General features: G+C 44.7%; 1 protein-coding gene across 2 annotated transcripts in view; it reads right to left on the minus strand.

Moving 5' to 3' along the window:
- Positions 1 to 24989, minus strand: part of CLTB (clathrin light chain B) — a 54589-nt gene that overhangs the window by 12001 nt on the left and 17599 nt on the right. For both annotated transcript variants that reach the window (XM_073620452.1, XM_073620453.1), the window contains exons 2-4: positions 19221 to 19270; positions 17557 to 17674; positions 5657 to 5768 (exon numbers count right to left, since the gene is read on the minus strand). In XM_073620452.1, coding sequence (XP_073476553.1) covers positions 5657 to 5768; positions 17557 to 17674; positions 19221 to 19270 — 280 coding nt within the window. The remainder of the gene's footprint in view (positions 1 to 5656; positions 5769 to 17556; positions 17675 to 19220; positions 19271 to 24989) is intronic.

The raw sequence follows: 24989 nt of genomic DNA on the forward strand, positions 1-24989 counted from the left end.
TTTTTTATCAAGTTGTTATGGGTAAAGTTCTGCTTTAACTTTTTTTTAATTAACATTTGTAATAATCTATTACTATTATTCTCACTAAACTACAGCCAGCATTACTGAAAGTACATTCAAGTTTATTAAAGTAAATGTAAACCTAATCACTAAAATCTTATATTAGCTTTAACATACATTTCATAAGTCATTCTCATATTTTTAAATCTGTAGCTTTCATCTAAATAATACCTAGCAATCCTGTCTTACAGGTTCTTGTTTACACATTTCCTGTTATAGGGTGACAATGCCATTTCCCTGTTTCCCAACTGCGCTCTTACATTGTCATCCTGTGCTTTTAGACAGGGGACTGTATACAAATGGTTGTTTAGATACATTATGCAGGTATAGTCCACTGTTTTGACCATCAAGAAACCCACCCTGAGAAATGTCATGCATCCATTAGACCCCTTTCACACTGGGGCGGCGCCGGTGGTAAAACGGCGCTATTTGTAGCGCCGCTTTACTGTCATTTTAGTGGCGGTATTTGGCCGCTAGCGGGGGCAGTTTTACCCCCCTGCTAGCAGCCGAGAAAGGGTTAAATCCACCGCAAAGCACTGCTGCAGCAGCGCTATGCCGGCAGTATAGCTGCACTGCCCCATTGATTTCATTGGGTAGGAGTATACACCGCTCCTTCACCGCTCCAAAGATGCTGCTAGCAGGACTTTTTTGGACGTCCTGCCAGCGCACCACTCCAGTGTGAAAGCCCTCGGAATTTCACATTGGAGACACAGCAGCTGCTCTTTCAGGGCGCTTTGCATGCGCTATTTTTAGCACTGTAGCACCTGCAAAGTGCCCCAGTGTGAAAGGGGTCTTACTGAAATGCATGCAGGCAGACATAAAGTGGCTGCAAAAATGGTGTAGGAAATCAGCAGTAAGGCTGGCCATACATTATACAGTTTTCTTGTACATTTTTACTTTAGATTTACCAAAGCCATATAATATGAGATCAAACCTAAAGACTTTCAACATGTATGCAATCAGGCAGACCCTTGCACTACATAGTTGAAGGTAAATCTAAAGGAAATTGAATAGGAAAATTGTATAATGTATGGCCAGCTTTAATCAAGTGGAGCCTAGGTTCACATTGGTCCAGTTTGTAATGCGATTTGACATGTGAAATCGCATGCCAAATCTGTAGCTATTGCCGGCAATGGCACTGTCCGAAGTCTGTGCCGCACCCGTTTCCCAAAAGTAGTTCCTGTACTACTTTTGGCGACTTCGGGAGGCGATTCGTATAGACATCAGTGCAGGAACGTGCACAGATGTCTCTGAAATCGCTCCCAAAGTCGGACTGACATGCGAGTATGAAATGGTGCGAGTTCAGCTGAACTAGCATGATTTCCAACCCGTAGTCAGTGTGAACCTGGGCGGGCTGCAACTTTACAAAGTTCCTGAAATCTATGCTGCTTGAGTAACTCTTTGATCATGCTTTTACTGCATATACGAAAATAGGTGTTGCCTTACAGAACAATTGACTTTAGCTTAATGATTAACTCTGGCATCTGTTAGTGTTAGCTCATTGTCTGGTACACACCTTACTACTACTTAGTACAAAGTACAAGCAAGACAAAAAGGAGCAGAGTGCAAGAATTATACCGGCCATACGCAGCAATCTTCAGGCAATTGCAGCTTCTTCCATCCACTTTATAAGCACACAATGACAGAACATATCAATGCGAACTACCACCAACAGTTTAGATCATTTCATGGCTTCAACTGTAACTGCTGGAGGAAGGTTGCATTGATCTGGCATAGTACATTTTGCTGATCTCAGCATGACCTGAGCGGGAATCTGTCACATCTTCTTGGATGACTGCTGGAGTAAAGGCTTAGACCCCATACACTACTAGATTTTCTACAGATTTTTGTCTTCAGATTTACCAAAACCATATAATATGAGGTCAAACCTTAAGAGTTTCAATTTGTATCCAATCAGGCAGGCCCTTGCACTACATGGTTTTGTTAAATCTGAAGACAAAAATCTGCAGAAAATCTAATAGTGTGTATGGGGCTTTAGTGTAACCACAGTCTGACAGCAACACGGAGGCTGCCATTGATCATATACAGGGACAACATGACTTGAGATTACTTTTAGAGATACAGTGGTGATTTATTCTGCTTACTCAGGGAAAACATTACACTCTGCAGCAGGTCTCTATTATAAGCTATAATCTAACCCTAATCATTTTTATGCAAAAAGTTATGCAATGTGTCTAAAAAGTATAAATATTTCAATACATATTTTTTTAAAGAACAATTGTAGGCAAAAAAATCAACTGTTAATAATTCAATGGTGTTAAACAAAAAATCATATGGTTTATCTTAAATGTGACTTTTATGTTAGTACTTTACATTTTTTAATATCAGGCTTTCTGTACTATAGACAGCCATGAGCCTGCAGTGGGTGGGTTTGGTGATAATAACTCTCCTGTATCACAAGGGAGATTTGTAATGATCACCAATAAAATGAAGCAGAGTGGTCTGCTGCACTTCTGAAATGCCTGGATTAAAACCTGAATACGGATTAGGGATGAGCTCAGGCATGTTCCACCAAGAAGCTTTCACTGTACTGGGCAAATCATAAGTGACCGAGGCATTCCCTACCTTGCAGCCATACATGCTCCTTGGATACATGCGGCTGCAAGGCAGAGAATGCCACAGGTGATTGGCCCAGTATTCTGGCAAGCTCCCTCAGGTGGGCTCGTACTAGGATGCAAACACACCCAAGCTCATCCCCAAGGCTTCATTCACACCAATGCGTTTTATACTTTTTGCAGAAATGCAGGACATTTTTTTTAACATGGGTTCCTATGGAACATGTTTACATCAATGCATTTTTGTGCCTCTTCGTTTTTGGAAAGGGTCAGGGACTTTTTTAAATGCAAAACGGTGCTTTTTTTTTAGTTTGATAGATTTTAATGGAGAAGCTGCAGAAAAGCATGTAGTGCGTTTATACAGCGATTTGTTGTTTTAAATCTGCCAACAACAAATCCCCCAGAAAAAAAAAAAAGCATAAAAGACACAAAATGCAAATCATGGTAAAATCACATTAAACCCGCGGTAAAAAAACGCAGAAAGCACAGCAAAAAGCACTGCAGAAACACTCAAAAGCAACACTCACAATGGAATCAAGCCTAATGCCCTGTACACACGATAGGATTTTCCTACGGAAAATGTGTGATAGGACCTTGTTGTTGGAAATTCCAACTGTGTGTGAGCTCCATCACACATTTTCCATAGGAATTTCCGTCACAAAATTTTACAGCTTGTTTTCAAATTTTCCGACAACAAAATCCGTTGTTAGAAATTCCGATCGTGTGTACACAATTCTGACGCACAAAGTGCCACGCATGCTCGGAATCAAGCAGAAGAGCAGCACTAGCTATTGACCTTCATTTTTCTCGGCTCGTCGTACGTGTTGTACGTCACCGCGTTCTTGACGTTCGGAATTTCCGACCAACTTTGTGTGACCGTGTGTATGCAAGACAAGTTTGAGCCAACATCTGTCGGAAAAAATCCATGGATTTTGTTGTCGGAAAATCTTGTGTACAGAGCATTATACTGATCAAGCAGGCCATGCAGCTGTCATCTAACTCAAGTGTATCTTTAATACATTTATCCCCTGTTTACACCGGTGCGACTTGTCATGCGTTTTGACAGCTCCAAACTGCATGAAAAGCCACACCCCATTGCCGGCAATGGAACCGTTCATATCGCTGTGACTCATGTTGCAGAGATTATGAAAAAGGCACTACTTTTTACTGATTTCAGTACGACTTGCATAGACTTCTGTTGTATGAAGTCGCAAGCCACAATGAAATCTACAGTGCAATCGCACAGATATGCAGCTTTAAAATTGCGTTGAAGTAGCGCGATTTCAAAGCAGCACCGGTGTGAATGGGGGCTTAGGCTTGGTTTCCACTAGTGTGACTTTTCTTGCAACTTGGGACTGCAAAGTCACATGACAAGTCGACCCCATGATTTCCAATGAATAACGTTCATATCTGTGCGACTTCAAAGTAGTCCCTGCACTACTTTGGTCCCACTTTGATGCGACTTGAGGTCCTCAGACCTCAAGAATACACAGGCATTACTTCAAGTCGCGGCAGTAAAATTGTGGCAAAAAATTGCCGCAAAATCTCGCGACTTTGGGGTTGCAATAGTGGAAACTGAGCCTTAAAGTGAAATTATACTAATAATATGTCCCTAGGTAAAATACAATATAAAATGTGCAATAATGTTAGCAAACGTTGTTGCATTGTTTTATCTGTTCCTGTTCTGTAGATAATGCTCTTGCTAAAATCAGTACAAATGGAAGGCTTTGCCTTTACTGTAACAGCATCATCGGCCTCCATGGTGTAATAAGAAACACTGCAGCACCTCTGCTATGATAAATATTTAAAGCTCTAAGATGAAATGTGCAATGCAGTCTATCTAAAGACACTGCCATGGATGCCATGTCCCAAACAGGATGCTTTATGTAATTTAGGGTGTACTCACACTCTGGCCAGTTTAAATCCCCTTTCACACTGAGACACCCGTCTGTTCGCGCTAAAGCAGCGCTCACTGTAACATTGTTTAAGCGCCGCTTTTCGGCCGTGAGCGGGGCGCTTTTAACTAAAAAAAAAGCGTTAAAAACTCTCGTTTTGCGGAGCTTTCAAAGCACTTTTAAGGCGATTTGAAAGTGCTGCCCATTCATTCCAATGGGTAGGGCATTTTAATGAGCGTTAAATACAGCACTCCCAACCCACCCCAAAGATGCTGCTTGCAGGAATTTTCGGAACGTCCCGCAAGAACACCGCCCCAGTGTGAAAAGCTACACTGGAATGAATGGGAGGCGGTTTTCAAATGCTTTGCAAAGGCTAAAGCGCCTGAAAACCCCTCTGTGTGAAAGGGGTCTTACTGAACCACGCTCCGAGTTCGATTCTCTCCCCTCCCCTGCTGGTCTTCACTCACACCCGACTGTAAGAAAGTGTTGCCATGAACACCTACAAATGTTTCCAGGTACATTTACACATACTGCAGCTGCTGACTTTTAATAATAGGACACTTACCTACCCTGGAGTCCAGCAATGTCGGCACTGCAGCTGATGAGGGAGCTGAGCGGTGATGTCATCAGCTGCGGCCGAGACTTCTGGAAGTGGGGATAGGATACCTGTCAAAGACAGGTATCCGCTCCCCCTCTCCCCCCGAAAGGTGCCAAATGTGGCACCGGAGGGGGGAAGGAGACTAATGAGCAGAAGTTCCACTTTTGGGTGGAACTCCGCTTTAAATAGCGAATTGGATTGTGTAGCCATTATAGAATTTTTTTTAATAAGCTTTGTTTTTCCTTTTAATTTAAAGGCTTCTATGGGGTCATACCCAGAATAAATCCAGCCCCTTAGAAGTCCATGGGAAGCTAGAATTGTACATAGTAATAGATGGAGAATATTCCCTGGGGAGGAGGAGAGGCAGGAAACGTGACTGTATCTGATTTAAGGAGAGCTCATGGTGGGTGATCAATCTTTACACCACTCCATTCAAAAGTCAAAGAGCTTTAGATGGAGTTGCTATTTAAATGTAAATACAGGCTATTGGAGAAAAGTACTACTGAATAGGCAGTCAGGCTACTGACCTGTTTGTAATCTTATTCTTCTCTATCTGTTCGCTCTGTCTCTGGTACCACTCCTCCAGATCTTTCTTGGCTTTCTCTCTCCATTCCTGTTCCGTCACCTTGGCAGCCGCATCTGTTACATGCAAGTGACAAACATAATGGTAAATTGTGTAAAAGGAGACAAGAGCACTTAGGAAAGTTGGCAGGATTATTTTATTTGCTGAAAGAGAAGAATGTTAGCGTTTTAAATCAATTTAGCTTTTCTATTTTTTTTTTTAATCTGCGCTGGAAAATATTAAGTCGATTTAGATAAGCTGACAATGTATATGTTCCAGTGTGGGGGGAACATATATGTAGGGGGGCAATGCATACAGAACCTGGATGACAAGATTGTTTAACAATACCTTTTTTTTAATTGATTCTGGATTAAAAGTAATATATTACCAATGTTTACTTACATTCTTCTTGATCCAATGGTGTCCCCGATTTCCCCCTCTGTCTAGTGCCGGCAATCTTTTTCTGGGAAGGAGGACACTCTGTACTGTAATTCTGCCTATTTCCTGTGAGCCCAACCTATCATTCACATACCCCCCTCCCCCTTTCCAAGGGACATAGGGGGTTATTTACGAAAGGCAAATCCACTTTGCACTACAAGTGCAAAGTGCACTTGAAATTGCACTGGAAGTGCACTTGGAAGTGCAGTCGCTGTAAATCTGAGGGGTAGATCCGAAGTGCAGTCGCTGTAAATCTGAGGGGTAGATCCGAAGTGAGGGGAAGCTCTACTGATTTTATCATCCAATCATGTGCCAGCTAAAATGCTGTTTTTTATTTTCCTTGCATGTCCCCCTCGGATCCACAGGACTGCACTTCCAATTGCACTTTCAGTGCAATTTCAAGTGCACTTGTAGTGCAAAGTGGATTTGCCTTTAGTAAATAACCCCCACAGCATCATACAAGCTGGGCATACATTACTATAGGACTGAGCTGCGCTCATTAATTATTACAAGAGTTTAGCTCAGTCCTGAAAAAAAGGCCTGCAGCAAGCTGCTGCCACAAAAAAAAAAAAAAAGACGCTAAGGATGATGTCACAGGATGAGCAAGAAGATATCAGGAAAAAAAAAGGTACTAGGGGAGGGGTGCCAGGGGAAATCCTGGAGTTCCACCTTAAATAGTAAGTTACTAAGTTGATATGATGGATTCATTCGTAGAGTAGAAATGTACCTAACATCACAACTATAACTCAAAGAATCTGCAACTGAAACTGGGTATATACACTAGTAAAACCTTGAATGAAAATTTGTATGAAAATTGTTAGGAAAATTTGTACAAAAATTCTCAGTACATGCAAATGTCGTTTCAAAGTAGTTTAAAGTGTTACTAAACCCACAACAGTAAAATCAGTGTGTATATGCAGTAAAGCAGGCTTGTTATACTCACTGTGGAACTTAAGGGGTTAATCCTCTGCATTGTGTATAAAGGCTGTTTGATCCTGTCTTTTGATCCTCCTCTTCTTCCACTGTCTCCAAAAAAATAACCTGATATTTACAGAGCCAGTGGACGGGCTGCACATGCTCAGTTTGGTGTGCATTGCTAGAGTTTTTTTTTTTTTTCTTGGGAGGGTGCATGTGATCAGCACAGGGCCAATCAGCACTATCCAGACAGAGTATCAGGGGAGAATGAAAACTCCTCCTACAAGGTTTACTAAGAACTGATAGAAGTCACAAGGCTGCTATATACTGCTGATGGGAAATTATACCTAGCAATTTATATTTACTAAAATAATTGCATTCCCATGTTCTGTTTACTGTGGGAGACCAGATATAGTGAATGCAGGTTCTGGATTTAGTAACACTTAAAAACCACATACACTGTTAGAAATAAGTACATCCAAGTACATAAATAAGTACATTTTCTCGCCACTGAAGTTGAAAACAAATTTTAATCTGACCCCACTGATTAGAAAAATGAAATTCTGCTAGTGTATATCCAGCTTAAGTAAAGAGAACACTGACACACAGTTGCAATAATAATTGCTGTTGAGCTCATGTGAATATGTGAAGTATAATGCCCCGTACACACGGTCGGATTTTCCGACGGAAAATTTGTGATAGGACCTTGTTGTCGGAAATTCCGACCGTGTGTAGGCTCCATCACACATTTTCCATCGGATTTTCCGACACACAAAATTTGAGAGCAGGATATAAAATTTTCCGACAACAAAATCCGTTGTCGGAAATTCCGATCGTGTGTACACAAATCCGACGGACAAAGTGCCACGCATGCTCAGAATAAATAAAGAGATGAAAGCTATTGGCCACTGCCCCGTTTATAGTCCCGACGTACGTGTTTTACGTCACCGCGTTTAGAACGATCGCATTTTCCGACAACTTTGTGTGACCGTGTGTATGCAAGACAAGTTTGAGCCAACATCCGTCGGAAAAAATCCTAGGATTTTGTTGTCGGAATGTCCGAACAAAGTCCGACCGTGTGTACGGGGTATTATAATGAGACAGTATTGAGGGGTATTTGCTAAAACTGGAGAGTTCAAAATCTGGTGCATCTCTGCATAGAAACCAATCAGCTTCCAGGTTTTATTGCTAAAGCTTAATTGAACAAGCTGAAGTTAAAAGCTGATTGGGTACTATACACAGCTGCACCAGATTTTGAGTGCTCCAGTTTCGGTAAATCTCCCTGTGTTCTATGCAGTTCTCTGCCCAGCATCCCCCTGCATAGCCTATCCTTCATTCCCTCTAATCTGTTCATCACTGGGAGTGAAGAGAAATAACCAGTGTTTCCAGGTATTAGGATCATGCAACTCAATATGTTCCTCTTGCGTGACAGCCCTGATGTTTGGTGGCTCAGTGCTGTTGCATGAGGGCCCTGTGTAGTAGCCAATTGGCACCTGACTTGGGGCCTGTTCACACCAGGACACTGGTCTGCGCTGGTTAGTGCTCATCTGCACTGCTCTCATCACATTAAGTCCTACATGCCACAGTGTGATGCAAAGCGGTGGATTGCATTGCACCAAGCTGCGCTGAAAAAAAATACGCCACCCTTTATATTAGGGCACATCATTGCAGTCCCAACACACCTGGTGTGATCCGGCCCTAAAGCTTACATGGGGTTTCTTCTCCTTTCACCCAAGGACATGGTGGGGGAGTGATGGAAAACGAGGGGACCACCTAAACATGAATCTTTAATTTTTCAGTAACAGAAGCATGGGTTTGATCAGCAGTACTTGGTGGCGCTTGACCATGCCAAATATTGATTTCTGATGCAGTACTTAGCGAGTAGAAAGGTTTATTTTACTTTAAAAAGAAAAAAAGTGTAATGTTATACAGTGTACAGCTATGTTACCATTCAAATTTGAAAATCCTAAAAGTGGTGATATGTGACTTATTTAGTATGGAATGTATAAATAAACTGTGCTGTTTTTTGTACAGTCCATCAGTCTATCCAATCATAATTTTCCAGTACAGATTAAAAGGGAAAAGAAGTTTCTATGGGCAACAGTAACAGTTATTTCAGGCAGTTTCAGAAATCAGAACTGACACCATTGTGACAAGTTTATAAACTAAAGCAGTGGTCTCCAAACTGTGGCCCTTCGCTTGCCTTAATCCAGGACCTGGGGCACTATTCCTCCCATTGATACGAGGCACTAATCCTCCCACTGACACCAATGATGGAGCACTATTTCTCCCACTGACACCAATGATGGAGCACTATTCCTCCCACTGACACCAATGATGGAGCACTATTCCTCCCACTGACACCAATGCTGGAGCACTATTCCTCCCACTGACACCAATGATGGAGCACTAATCCTCCCACTGACACCAATGCTGGAGCACTATTCCTCCCACTGACACCAATGATGGAGCACTAATCCTCCCACTGACACCAATGATGGAGCACTATTCCTCCCACTGACACCAATGATGGAGCACTAATCCTCCCACTGACACCAATGATGGAGCACTATTCCTCCCACTGACACCAATGATGGAGCACTAATCCTCCCACTGACACCAATGATGGAGCACTATTCCTCCCACTGACACCAATGATGGAGCACTATTCCTCCCACTGACACCAATGATGGAGCACTATTCCTCCCACTAACACCAATGATGGGGCACTATTCCTCCCACTGACACCAATGATGGAGCACTAATCCTCCCACTGACACCAATGATGGAGCACTATTCCTCCCACTGACACCAATGATGGAGCACTAATCCTCCCACTGACACCAATGATGGAGCACTATTCCTCCCACTGACACCAATGATGGAGCACTATTCCTCCCACTGACACCAATGATGGAGCACTAATCCTCCCACTGACACCAATGATGGAGCACTATTCCTCCCACTGACACCAATGCTGGAGCACTATTGATCTTTTATTAAAAGAATCAAGCAACCAATTTTATACAAAAGTAAAAAACAAAACCATAGTACAAAACTTCAACAGAAATCCAAGGAATACACATTCATGTTCAGAATATATACAATATATACATAATCCACTACCAAAATTATTTACATAAAGCAGCAGAGAGGGCCTAAGAGGCACAACCCATCACCTATGTACGCAGCCATTTATCAAAAATTAATCCAAAAAATAATAATCTAGGGTGATAAGAGACAGACAGCCACACCCGGGAAAGAGACTCCTGGCAGTCAGGGAGGCTTGAAACCCCTCCACGCCTTCAACCAAGCCCCCTGACTCCGCTTGTCTCTCTCAAGTACCCGAATCTTCTCCACCTCATGCAGAATGTCATACACCACCACCTGAACAGGAAGGATTTTACGCCGAATGCAGACCTGACACCGTGCGTTCCAAGTGAAATAACGGACTACTAGGCTAACTAGAAAAAGTGTATCTAAACAAAAAACCCCACCAGTATTGAATGCTCCGTACACCCACTCAGCATAACCCAGCCTGGAGAGGAAAGGGACACCGAGGGCCCGCCCCACCTGTTTGTACACCTCTATGTTAAAAGGGCAATGAAGCAGGAAATGGTCCATAGTCTCCTCCTCACCTGCACACTCCTCCCGAGGACAGCTACGATCCACCCCACTGCGGAATTTCAAATTGCCCCTAACATAGAGTCTCCCATGGAAGCACAACCAGGCCAGATCCCTGAATTTAGGGGGTACTCTGTCCAAATTAATAAGTCTCAACCCTGCCCTCAAAACTGGGCCTGGGCAATCCCTTAAGGCCAGTGGGTCATGAAAGACTTCGCTCAAGACTCGACTCATAAGGACTTTCCTCGGAACCGATCTGAGATCTTCAGCCGACAATCGCCACTGCCGTAGTAACTTCAGGCACGGAGCGACATAGGCTGGTAGCTGACCACGATGACCCCTGAGATTCTTCACTTGGCCACCTTCTTCCCAAAGTCGTAGAAAAGGCCTAAACCAAGATCTAAATATGCCTGCCCATCCAGGAGGTTCCACTGCAAGCATATTACCAATATTAAACTTGAGAAAAAGCAGTGAAAAGAAAAGAACTGGGTTGACCATACCTAAGCCACCCTCCCTCCTGGATAGATAGGTGACATTCCTCTTGATGGGGTTCAGTCTGTTCCCCCACAACATCTGGAAGAACACACTACTGACCCTAGCATAGAGAGACACTGGCAAGATGCAGACAAAGCTGACATACAAGAAGATCGGAATCAGGTAAGTCTTAATCAGATCAACCCTTTCCCTCATAGATAACTTCCATCTCTTCCAGCTGACCACCTTAGTATTGGCAATTTCCAGTCTGCCTTCCCAGTTTTTGAGGCCATAATCGCCAGGTCCAAATTCAATGCCTAAAATCTTAATTCTTTCCTGGGGCACTGGAAAGGTGTCCGGGAGATCAAACCCCTCACCTTCCTTTCCCATCCAGAAAACTTCACTCTTTTCCTGATTGATCTTGGAGCCTGATGCTTCAGAATACCGTGATGTCAGAGAGACCACCTCCTCTGCTTCATCCGCCCCAGTGACAATCACCGACACATCGTCCGCATAGGCAACAACCCTCAAAGGCGGCTCACCCGGAAGCCCCACTGGCACCCCACACAACATGCCGCTCTCTAGCCTCCTGATGAAGGGGTCGATTGCAAACACATAGAGCAGGGGACTCAGGGGACAACCCTGGCGCACCCCGGAGCCAACCTCAAAGGACTGCCCAACCCAACCATTAACAAGAGGAAAGCTCTCTGCCCCCTCATACAAGACTTTTAACCAATCGACAAAACCACCCGGCAGACCGTACTTACTAAGGAGCAACCACAGGTACTCATGGTTAACACGATCAAAAGCCTTTGCCTGATCCAATGTCAGCAAATACTTTCCCCAGCCTGCAGCCCTGCACCGCTCCAAGGCCTCCCGGACAGCTAAAACTGCTGTGAAGGTGCACCTACCCTGGACCGAACAGTGCTGATGGCGAGAAAGCAAAGACTCTGCTACTGACGATAGGCGCCAGAAAATGATCTTTGCCAGTATCTTTCTATCGACATTAAGAAGGCTGATGGGGCGCCAATTCTCAATCATCGAAGGATCTTTACCCTTTGAAAGAAGAATCACAGCTGAGTGCCTCATGGAAGAGGGAAGTACCCCCTCAGCAAGGCAACTGTTAAAAACCTCTACCAAATGTGGGGCCAGAATAGACTTAAAAGCTTTGTAAAACTCAGCCGTCAAGCCATCCGGTCCAGGTGACTTTTTGATGGCAAGCTGTTCAATTGCCCTTATCACCTCTTCAACTGTGATCTCCTCTGTCAAATTCATCAATGGGACATCTTCATCATTTAGACCTGGAGTAGAGTCCAAAAAGCTTTCCATCTTGTCACGGTCAAGCTCTTTCCTCCCAAGAAGGTCAGCATAAAAGGACCTCACGACCTCCAGAATCCCTGACCTGGACTTTGTCAAGGAACCTGTACTGTCCTTAAGGCCAACGACCGTTTTAACAGCTACACCTTGTTTGCAGTTCTGGTAAGGGTCAGGCGAGTGGTACTTCCCATAGTCCCTCTCCAGAACCAAAGAGGCATGCCGGTCATATTGACACTTCCTGAGAAGGAGTTTCACTTCGGAGATTGCCCCAGGATCTCCTCCTCTCGAGACAAGAATATCCAGCTTCCTCCGTAAACGTTGGTAGGTCATGTATTTATTAAACTGCTTTCTATTGGCTAGGCCCCTGAAGAATCCAGCAATCCTCTTTTTGGTCAGCTCCCACCACTCAGCCTTGCTGCTACAAAAGTCCAGGATGGTCACCTGTGCCTGAAAGAATTCCTCAAAGGATTGTCTAACATGTTCTTCCTTGAGTAGAGTCGAATTCAATCTCCAGATGCCCTTGCCCCTCTGAGGGGCGTCTGAAGCATTCAGGACCACAGATAGCATACAGTGATCAGAGAACTCTACTGCCTGCACCACTGGGGGTGAGAAAGCAGAGGTCTCCTTCAAAAAAAACCTATCTATTCTACTCTGACTATTACCTCGATGAAAGGTGAACCCAGTGTCATCCGGGAGGTGCTTAATGTGCACATCCACAAGACCAGCATCCCTAACCATACTATTTAAAAAAACGCTATCATATCCCAGCCTGTCCTTGAAGTCCTTCCTGTCCTTGGGCCTAGTTACTGTATTAAAGTCACCTCCAAAGACCACTTGCCGGGATGTAAAAAGAAATGGCTTGATCCTTGTAAAAAGGCATTTCCTGTCCCACTTTGTGTGCGGTCCATAAACATTAATTAGGCGCAGGTCCTGCCCTCCCACAAGGACGTCTAAGACCATACATCTCCCAATCTCCACCTCAATAACCCGCCGGACAGTTACCATGCCGGTTTTAAACAACACCGCCACACCGCCGTAAGGCTCGGCCGCAAGAGACCAGTAAGATGGACCATACCTCCACTCTCTCTTGGCCATATGAATATCTGCCAAGGAGGTGAGCCTAGTCTCTTGCAAAAATAAAATTTCAGCATCTAATTGGCTGAACAAAAAGAAGGCCATAGAACGAGCTCTTACTGACTTAATGCTAGCGACATTTATTGTCACCACTTTTAACGGAGGGGGAACCGCCATTTGGGTTATTGGGTGGATTGCTTCTTAGCTCCCCTCTGCTGCTCATCACCAGAAGCCTCTCTCTTTCTTGAGGCCGCCTCAAACTCCATTTCGGAATCAGAACTTCGCTCCGAAGAAGCTCCAGATGAAGAGATATCCCAATTAGAGGACCTATACCGGTTGGAGACAGGCACTGGAGCCTGTTCTGTCCTCACCACCTGCTTCTTCCGCTTCCCAACCTTCCTTCTCTCCTCCAGGTACTGCAGGTCAGCTTCAGAGATGCCCTCATCTCTTACTTTTTTCTGTGAAGTCTTTACAGAAGACTTCTTTACAGAGGAAGAAGCAACCTTTTTAGTACATGTTACCACTCCTGGTGGGGGGGGGGCTCCCCTTGAGTCAGACTTAGGAGGGGTAGACTCCTGGGGGGGAACTGACTCGGGGGGCACAGACTTGGAAGGTTCTGACACATGAGGAGAGGGTACAGTAGGCTGGGGGGAGACAGATACAGATACAGAAGGAATACTTACAGACACATGAGGGGTGGCCACAGGAACTGGAGAGGGATCCTGAGCAGGACCAGGGGAGTCGGTCACCGCAGAGGAGGATGGTACACCAGGGGCCTCACCCTCCATCCTGTCCAACCTTGACATGTCATCAATTACCTCCTTCTCCATATTGTGCCAGGCTTCAGGACATCTGCTGTAGGGGTGGCCAAGGCGCAGGCACAGGTTGCACCTGATCATTTCGGTGCAGTCCTTAGCCATATGACCCTGACCCCGACACACTGAACATATCAAGGCTGAACAGGAGGAACTCAAATGCCCCTTTTCTCCACAGCGGTGACACAGCTTCGGCTGACCAGGGTAAAAAACAGTCATCCTATCCCTCCCTATAAAAGCTGAGGAGGGCAGGTGACGGACAACATTCCCATCCCTGGCCAACCTGACTGTAACTGACCAACCCCCAGTCCAGATGTTACGCTCATCAAGGATTTTATTGGGCTTGGTCAAAACCTCCCCATAGTTCCTTAACCAAACCTCTAGATCCCGGGCAGGGACACTCTCATTAGTGAGGATAATTGTGATTTTTTTTACTGTAGACCTCTGAGAAACTGCAACTGGGGCCAGACCTTCCCATTCAGGTCTTGACCTGCACCGAGCCTCATATCTCTCCCAGAACAGGTCAAGACCCTCTGGCCTGGTGAAGCTAACTGTATAATCCCGGCTCCCAGCTACATGTATAAAGGCATACAGATCATTTGCCCCAAAACCCATCTCCAAAATCAAATCCACCACTGCACGCCGTGCTGGAGGGATCGCACCACCTTCCCATTTCAGAATAACAACATTACGTCTGGGACCCCCAGCAGAAGCCAGAGACCCAAGACCAGATCCTGGGGTGCTCAAAGTGGTAGCCTGTAGGGGAAAACCCCGCTTGGGAGCAGAGCTACCAGGAGCAGAGCGTACCACCTGAGCAAAGGTAGGTTTATCAGGGCCAAGGCCCCACACTGAAGTCACATTAGTCTGTACATCATTATCAACTCTCTGAACTGAACTGAAAGAATCCATAGCAGGACGATTGTCCATCACACTGATACTGGGGTGATTGTTATCAGTCACACAAACATTCACATTCCCATCAGGAATAATCACAGTTTCTGCTGCAATACCAGCTGTCTCCTGAAGCTGTGCTGTAGAGTCCTCAGCAGCTGTGGGGCAAACAGCTTTGGACTCAGCTAAAGGGGGGTTAATGGGCTCTGCTGACACCTGTGGTTCTTCTACAGAAATGACATTTTTTAAAAGTAACTCTTGCTGCATTGCAGCATCAGCAGGCACAACATTGCTGCACACAGGATCAGCAGCCTGATTGTCATTAGGCACATTGTCGGTGTTGAAAGGCACAAAAACAGTCTTATCCACAACATGGGACTTGGCAGTCTTTACCTTATCAGGTACATCATCCGTAATGTCCTCCTCATTAAACATTAACTGATTCCTCCGCATAGGAGACTCCATTACCTGGATGGCCCTGAGCATGCCTCCTGAGTCCTGGGAAGGCATGGGGCTGCTTACCTCTCCCTGAGGGGGCAGGGGGTCAGAACTGGGGGTCTCCTCCTCCACCTCCATCTTTGTCATCCTTCCAAACCTCCTGTCATTTCCAAACTTCTCCTTAAATGGCCCATCTCTGCCTTCCATCATGGCCACAATGGTCTCCTGATGGTCCACACGGACTTTGGCCAACTGGATCTCCGGATCCATGGATCCACGCTTCTGGCTGTGTAAGCCCTCACGCTGCCTTCGCAGACGCTTCAGCTCTGCTCGTAGCTTGTAAAGCTTATCCCTCTCCCTATTTAGGACCTTAATCCCGGCCACCACTCGCTCCCGAATGGCTTCGGAACCTTCATCCCCACCAGGGGTAGAGAGATCAGCTTGTACAGGGGCAGGCATGTCACCCGACGGCCCAGGAGATGGCTGTGAGCTTCCAGCAGGAGAGGCCCTGCTGGCCTCCATGGCTTCCCCAGAAAGGGGCCAGGAGAGCTGGGATAGATTTCCTCACCAGTCCCCTCTCACACGGATCTGCAGCAGCTCCAGAGAGACAGCCTCCTCCTGACACACCTGTGCTCCAATGATGGGTGGGGCACTATTCCTCCCACTGACACCAATGATTGGGCACTATTCCTCCCACTGACACCAATGATTGGGCACTATTCCTCCCACTGACACCAATGATGGGACACTATTCCTCCCACTGACACCAATGATGGAGCACTAATCCTCCCACTGACACCAATGATGGAGCACTATTCCTCCCACTGACACCAATGATGGAGCACTAATCCTCCCACTGACACCAGTGATGGAGCACTATTCCTCCCACTGACACCAATGATGGAGCACTATTCCTCCCACTGACACCAATGATGGAGCACTAATCCTCCCACTGACACCAATGATGGAGCACTATTCCTCCCACTGACACCAATGATGGAGCACTATTCCTCCCACTGACACCAATGATGGGGCACCATTCCTCCCACTAACACCAATGATGGGGCACTATTCCTCCCACAGATACCAATGATGGGGCACCATTCCCCCCACTGACACCAATGATGGGGCACCATTTCTCCCGCTGACACCAATGATAGGGCACCATTCCTCCCACTGACACCAATGATGGGGCACCATTCCTCCTACTGACACCAGTAATGTGGCAGTATTCCTCCTACTGACACCAATAATGTGGTGGTATTCCTCCCACTGACACCAATGATGCGGCAGCATTCCTCCTCTTAATGGCCAAAGGCGCTATGTAGTTTTTTTCACCTACATTGACCACCAGTGGCATTGTTTATTCCCCTTCAGGTAATTTTCTACTCCCACTGGCCACAATCAGACCCCCTAAAGCCCGAAGTACAGTAAACGTACGCTTTGTTTATGTGCATTTAAAAAAGCAAAAAAGCAGCGTTCACATCAGAGTTCCAGTAAATCCAAGTCAGGAGTCTGCAAATGTTGTTGCTCAGGCTCCAAGTGTCCCCTTAGTCATTCATGTCAAATGCAAAAGAATATAGGGTGCTGGCAACTCAAAGCCTCTTTACTTGCTTTAGACAACTGGCCGAAACATGTAAGCTGTTTTTATCTGTCAACACTTTGTAGCAAAAAAAGATCTAACATGGATGCTTCAAGTTTCCGGCACCCTATATTCGGTTATCCTTTGTTTAGAAAGTTTGGAGACCCCTGAACTAGAGAAAGAGAAGACACAAGTTGTTGCCCAGGGAAAGCAGACTTCATCTGACATTTGGTGTTTTAATTTGCTCCATATTTTTAAATAAGCACCACCATGAAGTGAAACCATTACAAATCTTACCCAGCTCCTCCAATCGCTCTTTCTGCTCTTCTCTCCATTTGCGGAGACTTTCTGGCTCCTGAGTGAGGCGGTCAGCCTGTGCTATAGCTGCATATCCATCATTGTATGTTGAAGAATCCTAGAACAGGTACAGCATGTCGTGTTATTTCTTCCACATATTTATCGTATGCAGTGCTGAGATCCAGAGAACTACCCCCGTAGGCCTGTTTTACTTTGCAGCCATACAACGGCAGGGAGCTCATAACAAATAGTGTATTCTCCTTCTAATGAAATGTTAATTAACTATTGTTTCCAAGCTGCATGATTGCATAGAAAAGATGTTATGTTAGAAAAAAGAAACAAGTAACAGCTTGCCTCATCACCATTACATTGATATCCTAAACCAGTGGTCTCCAGAACTGCAGCCCTGCGCTTGCCTTTATCAGGCTCTTGGGGCACTGTTCCTCTTACTGATACAAGGCACTACTCCTCCTACTGACACCAACTATGGGGCACTATTCTTTCTACTGACACCAATGATGGGGTACTATTCTTCCTACTGATATCAATAATGAGGCACTTTTCTTCCCACTGACACCTATGATGAGGCACTATTTTCTCCCACTGACACCAATGATGGTGTACTATTCCTTCCACTATCAATAATAGGGCACTATTTTTCCCACTGACACCAATGATGGGGTACTAATCCTCCCACTGACACCAACAGTGGGGTAATTTTCCTTTCACTATCAATAATGGGGTACTTTTCCTCCCACTGACACCAACAATGAGGTACTATTCCTCCCACTGATACCAACAATGAGGTACTATTCCTCCCACTGACACCAACAATGATGTACTATTCCTCCCAATGACACCAACAATGAGGTACTATTCCTCCCACTGATACCAACAATAAGGTACTATTCCTCCCAATGACACCAACAATGAGGTACTATTTCTCCCACTGATACCAACAATGAGGTACTATTCCTCCCACTGATACCAACAATGAGGTACTATTCCTCCCACTGATACCAACAATGAGGTACTATTCCTCCCACTGATACCAACATCCTGCCTTCTTAAATTCTGAAGGACAGTAAACTGGCCCTTTGTTTAAAATGTTTGGAGACCTCTGTGCTAAAACTAGGCGCATGTGACCTTTCTACAAATCTGGGCCTGCTTGAGGGTCTATTGGAAAGAAATGAATCAAAATTCCAGCCAAATATAACAAGATAAAAATGAATAGCCTTTAAAAAGATAAAACAATAAATCAGCTTTTGTTGCAATTTTCAGTTTCAATCCAGAGATTTCCCCTGCAGTATTTGTTCCTACTACTTGATATCCTCAGTCTAATCTCCAGCGTCATTCAACCCACTTCCTCTGAGCCCAGGTCATTCTGTATCTGCCCCCATTCTGTGACTGGACAGTGAAAGGAAAAATAGCACAGCAATAAGCTAATTTCTCTGTCACTCTGCTGTCAGCATAAAAACTGATTGGCTCCTTGTCCTGCTTCTAACTCTCACACTCCAGCTTTGCTATACAGAGACTGCAAAAGGCTAATACCAGGTCAAACCTTCTACGTTCTACATTATCTCTTGGCAGCTCTTGGTATACCTTTCTATGAGAAAGGTATACAATGGTTTGTGTTTTACCCGTGCCCCATATTTTACACTCACCTGATGAAAATCTCCATTCACTGGAGTAGTTACCAGGTCATCATACCCACCTGAAAGAGAAAATTATAGCAATAAATTACCATAAGTAGTAAAAAAAAAAAGTGCACATAACAAACATCCCAGAAGAATTGCAAGTTGTTCTGCCATATACAGTGAAACAATAAACATTCCTAACATGTCTGTGAATCCCTTTTGCAATTTTTATGATTTATATAGTTAGTATAGCCATAGGAAGGAAACCTGCCCTGAAAGAAATACAACAGTTGCAAATGCAAAACTTTCCTAGTTGCCTGGCTATCTCTGACCTCAATACATGATGAGTGACCTGGAACAAGCATGCTGCAAGTAAAGTCAGAGTTGCAGACTTGTTCTGGATCATTGACTTGTAACATTGTGAAGCCTTTGGATCAGCATGGCAGATTTCAGCATCAGAGGCCTATGTATTTTACCAGTATAGGTTTTCTTTATAAAAGACAACAATGGCCAAGTATTGTCACAGAGCCTTAATAAACCATCCTGACATATCTATGACTGTGAATTCAAAGCGGTATCAAGTAGATTAAAACAACTGTATGTTCACTCTTCCAATCAACACTGATTATTTTTAATCCTCATGCTGCTAGCATTAGTAAATAGATAAGAAAGTATATCATATTAAATTGTTTTAACTTTTTTTTTGTACATTTTCTTCAGTTACTTCCTGGTTTCTTTCCTAGGCAAATTATGTCAGACATCCCAGGAGTCTTGAGGAGGGGAGGAGAAGAGGTGGGGTTTTCTCAGCTAAGCTCACTCTCCTTCAGCATGCTTGAGCTAAGGGAAGCTGGATTCCAGAAAGTAAATGCTACATGAATCATCTGCCCTTACTCAAGATGGCCATGACCAGAAATGCTAGGGGGTTGTTTTTCACAGTGATTTCTCAACAAAATAAAGCATGGAGGCATGGATAGATAGGGGAGTTTGCTTTTAATATTAAAATTAATTAAACAGTGTTTTTGGTTTGTGGTGTTCATATGCAGTGAAGATCCACTTTTAATATTTATGACTAGTAGAATTCTCTCACACACACACATTTTAGGACAGTTTTTTTTTTTTTATAATCTATTTTTTCCCAAAAAGCCATGGTTTTACTACATAAATACGTCTTAAAATATATTCGTCAAAATCTGCTTACAAGCAAACTCCTAGGGCTGATGTCAGACAGGCGACCACTAGTGATTGTGACGAAGTCGATGGGTCGCAGGGCAGGATTGCTAAGAGGCTGCCTGTTATCCCTATGAAATCATTCCTTTGCTAGCTCAGAATCCCTTGCCTCTGAAGCCTAGTTCGTGCTCGGATCGTGCTCCAGAGGCTACTGGCGGGCAGTGAGGAATGATGCAACACCTCCTTACCGCCTGTTTCAATCTCATTTTTGCCAACAGATGCGCTGTAACAAACATACTTGAATGTGTAGCACTTGGTGGGCTTGCCGCCTGCCGATTGCTACAAGATGGGTCAAATTTGCCACGGGCCCAAAGCATCACAGCCGCAGCATGTAAACATCCCTGCCTGCTGCAGGTTAAGGGCGGGGGGGGACAGTTGGCAAAAACATGGCTCAACCATGCACTTTTCTAACCGCAAGTCTAAACAAGGCCTTAGAATATTTATTTATTTATTTGCATTTAGAAATGTCCCATTAACACATATAATTGCTGGTTTGTCCATGCCAATGTGAATGACAGCTAACAGGCTAACCAACACACTTCCTAGATAGTATCAAGGCTAATATGACACAAGGCTACATTCGCACATGCACTTTACCACAGTGTGAATCCCAGCGGCTGGAATCCTGATTCCTAATGAGCGGCTAACTGTGGCTGCTGAGTCTGTACACCGTAATGTCAGCTGCTGTGGCTATTTGTGACCGTTCACACTGCCAGCGAATACCTGCCATGGTTACGCTTTGCGTGTGTCCAGCTGCAATCATCGCAGGTGACTGCTGGCTTTGAGAATAGGCACAAAAAGCTGTAGTTGCTGACGGCCGTGTATGCCGCACCTTTCCACTTGCAGATGTCAAACTCAGCAGCAGGAATTTGTAGATTCACATTGCAAAACACCTGTGTAGCCCTAACCACAACTGGAACTAAGGCCTGTGGCTGGATGAAGCTTGCTTTACACTGGATGAATAGAAGGCTCCATGCAGTGTTTAGCTGCAATGCATGGGACTTCAGCATTTAACTGCATAGGGAGGACACAGGTACACCATCCAGCCCCGCTGCTGGTAGCCTGTCAAACTCTATGAGAGACGGACAGCTGCTGCAGCTGGACGGTGCGACTAGTGGTACGAATGTTTAGTGCAGTATGTACTCAGAGATGAATGCCCAGAAGGAAGACTGCTTGTGTTCCAGGCATTCGCCCCTGGTTGCATAAACATTCATACCAATAGATGCACTGTCCAGCCTCCCATAGAGTTTGACAGGTTGCTGACAATAAGGCTGGACAGTGCACTTCTGCCCTCCACTTGCAGCTAAATGCCAGAGCCTAGAGCTGGGCGATTTAAAAAAAAAATCTGCGATTTTTAAAAAAAAAAAACCTTGATTCACGATTCGAATCTTTTTTTTTTTTTTATACATCACGCCGGTTCTGAGGAGCTGCGGGCAGGAGTTTTTAGGTGAGGCCTAGCCTGCGGCATCCGGCCTCGCGGACTAACCTAAAAACTCCTGCCCGCAGCTCCTCAGCGCCGTTCCTGGTGAAAAAAAAAAATAAAAATCTAAAGAAATCGATTTGCTTAAATTTTGAATCGATTTGACCTCTCAACTCGATTCAAGATTCAAATCTATTTTTTCCCCAGCCCTACCAGAGCCTCATGCATTGGGGGCCAAACGTCCACTTTGCATGGGGCCTAAGTTTTATTGCAGGTTTGGTAACTTACTATGGCACCAAGAGGAGAAGAGTTTGGGAGACTGGTGGAGTTTAGAAGCAAAACTGGAGAAACAACGTTTTGTGAAACTTGCTGTCATGATTTTATCCTTTGTGTTTTTTCAGCATTAAAGTGTATGCTGCCCCAACATTTCATATTCCTGATATGTGTCTGTTGTACCATGTACTTGGGTTAAAAAAGAATCCTGTGCACCCTCTGCGTGGGGGATCAGCTGTCTTGTTATTTACACGTGCAACAATAAAAATTATTGTACCAAAAAAAAAAAAAAGAATCCTGTTCTCTTTGCATTTCTTTTTTTGGTGAAATACCTGGTAATCCTGCTAATTCCCCTGCTTTTCTATTTCAAACTGACCACGTTAGGCATGAGAGTACATCCATCTCAGTGGGGTCAGTTTTCTGGCTCTGCTGGGAGCACAGCCTGCCTGTCCTCCAATGACCAGGGCTGACGCTGACACACCCCCTTGCACAGCTCTTCATTGGCAAGATCAGTGTATTGCTGCTTCCTGCTGGCACGCCCCCTGTAGTCTCCACCCCTACCTCTCTAAGCCCCTTATGCAGCTGAGAACCAAGGTCATGTGCTCAGTCAGAAAAAAAAAAAAAACATTTTATACTGTATTTATACGTAAATGTTTTGCCTTGCATTTCCATTTTAACCACTTCCCACCCAATGACGTCATATGACGTCGTGGACTGAGTGGGAAAATCTGAATGATGCCTGCAGCTACACTACTTTTACAGCCAGCGATTCCCTGCACAGTAAGAACAATCATAGCGGCCAATCAGCCGCTTGATCGCTCTTACAGGCAGCGGGAGGGGACGACACCCCGCCCTCTGGTGCTTTTTCAGCTCGCCTGTACGATCAGCGAGAAGGAGAAGGAATCGGTCCATGCCGGAAGTTGACCATAGAGAATCTGGCGGGCCAGGTGGCCCCTGGACGTCTCTATGATCTTTCACAGGGCGGGTGCGATGTTATGACGTCACGTCCGGCCTCTGCCAGGATCGTTTTGTTTTTTTCATGCTTCCCAGCCTAGAGGCGAGATGTGGGGACTTATAGACCCCAGATCTCGCTGTAAAGAGGACCTGTCACGCACTATTCCTATTACAAGGGATGTTTACATTCCTTGTAATAGGAATAAAAGTGTTAAAAAAACAAAAAAGAAAGTATCAAAATAGAAAAATAAAAGTAAGATAAACAATAAAAAAAATAATTAAAAGCGCCCCCCCGTCTCGCGTGCTGCTACAACAGCAGGTCCATTTTCAACAACAAAAAAAATTTCTTCCTCTTTAAAACACAGATTTATCACTATCTTTATTCATAATGTCACTTTTTTTTTGTTTTATTCTTGGATATAACCTTTAAGACATATAACATCACCAACAATACAGATATCTGTTCTGAAATCTGGGAGCATTTGCAATGCCTATTCAAATTCCGTACAGCCTGTGTTCCAACTTGTTATAATGTAAATTGCCACCCACTTCCAGAATTTAATGCAAAGTGAGCTGCTACGTACAAAAAGACACTAATGTGCTGCAACAATACAGTGTATATCTCTGTGAAGTGTTGGCTATGTGTGGCTCAATCCTGGAAGGCTTTGTTTGCAGAATGTATGGAAAAGCTACCCATGACCCATAACATTCAACACAATTCAAAGCAGCTCAATCCCTGCTCTCAGTCCTTCAGCCTCTGTGGTGGTGGTGGTGGTGGAGGGGCAGCACTGCTCCCTGCAGATACAAATAAAGAAGATGCATTGAAAATGCTTATTGATGGCTGGACTTTTGTAGTGGCAATAAGAAAAAATGTGATATGCACTTGTGTCTGTTAAATATGGGGCAATAGATAACATAGAGATACTGGTGTAAGAAATACAATTAAAGTGGTGTTAGTAATGCCAATTACCAGGCTTACCAATCCTTTAATAAGGTGGCTGCATTTGTTTTTTGTTTTTTTTCCGTTATGTTCAACTGGTGATCTGGCCAGTAACACCTCCTGTCTTAAGGTATCTCCACTCTGGATGAAGGACCAAGAGAGACACCTTTGGTGTCAGTGGTCTCCAAACGGTGGCCCTTTGCTTGCCTTTATCTGGCCCTTGGGCCACTATTCCATTAATTGACACGAACGATGAAGCACCATTCCTCCTACTGACAACATCAATGGAGTACTAATCTTCTCATTGTTATCAACAATGGGGCATTATTTATCCTATTAAAACTGATGATGGGGCACTGGTGCCAGGGCATTCTCTACTCCAGGGGTCTTCAAACTACGGCCCTCCAGTTGTTCAGGAACTACAATTCCCATCATGCCTAGACACGTAGTTCTGCAACAGCTGGAGGGCCGTAGTTTGAGGATCCCTGCTCTACTCCCACTGGACACAGCCCCCCCCCGAAGCCTGAAGCCTGAACCGCAGTAAACTGGCCCTTTGCGAGGAAAAGTTTGGAGACCCCTGAGTTACATCAAGTTTTTTTTTTTCCTTTTGGGATAAAGGTTTCACACACACTAATTAAATGAGAAGAATGGGTTTATGAAAAAATAAAACTCTATACTCACCTTCATGCTGTGGCTGTTCCACGTCCAGCTCTAAGACCTAGAACTGAGCGAGCACATGACTGCTGATCGCTCAGCTCTCTGTCAGCTCTGAGCAGAGAGCTGTGACTGTCAGTGGAGTGCCGAGCTGGGGCGGGGCCAGCTATCAATTAGGCAGCTGAGTTGATCCTAACAATACTGTTTGGATCCTTCCAGAGCCTGGAGCAGTTCTGCTCCGTTAGCTGATAGCAGACAATAACCCAATATAAACTGACTCTGGGTCACAGAAGTACGAAAGTGTCTTCATCGGACCTGCAGCTGACTT

This window comes from Aquarana catesbeiana, linkage group LG03, assembly GCF_042186555.1.
Source record: "Aquarana catesbeiana isolate 2022-GZ linkage group LG03, ASM4218655v1, whole genome shotgun sequence".
NCBI lineage: Eukaryota > Metazoa > Chordata > Amphibia > Anura > Ranidae > Aquarana > Aquarana catesbeiana.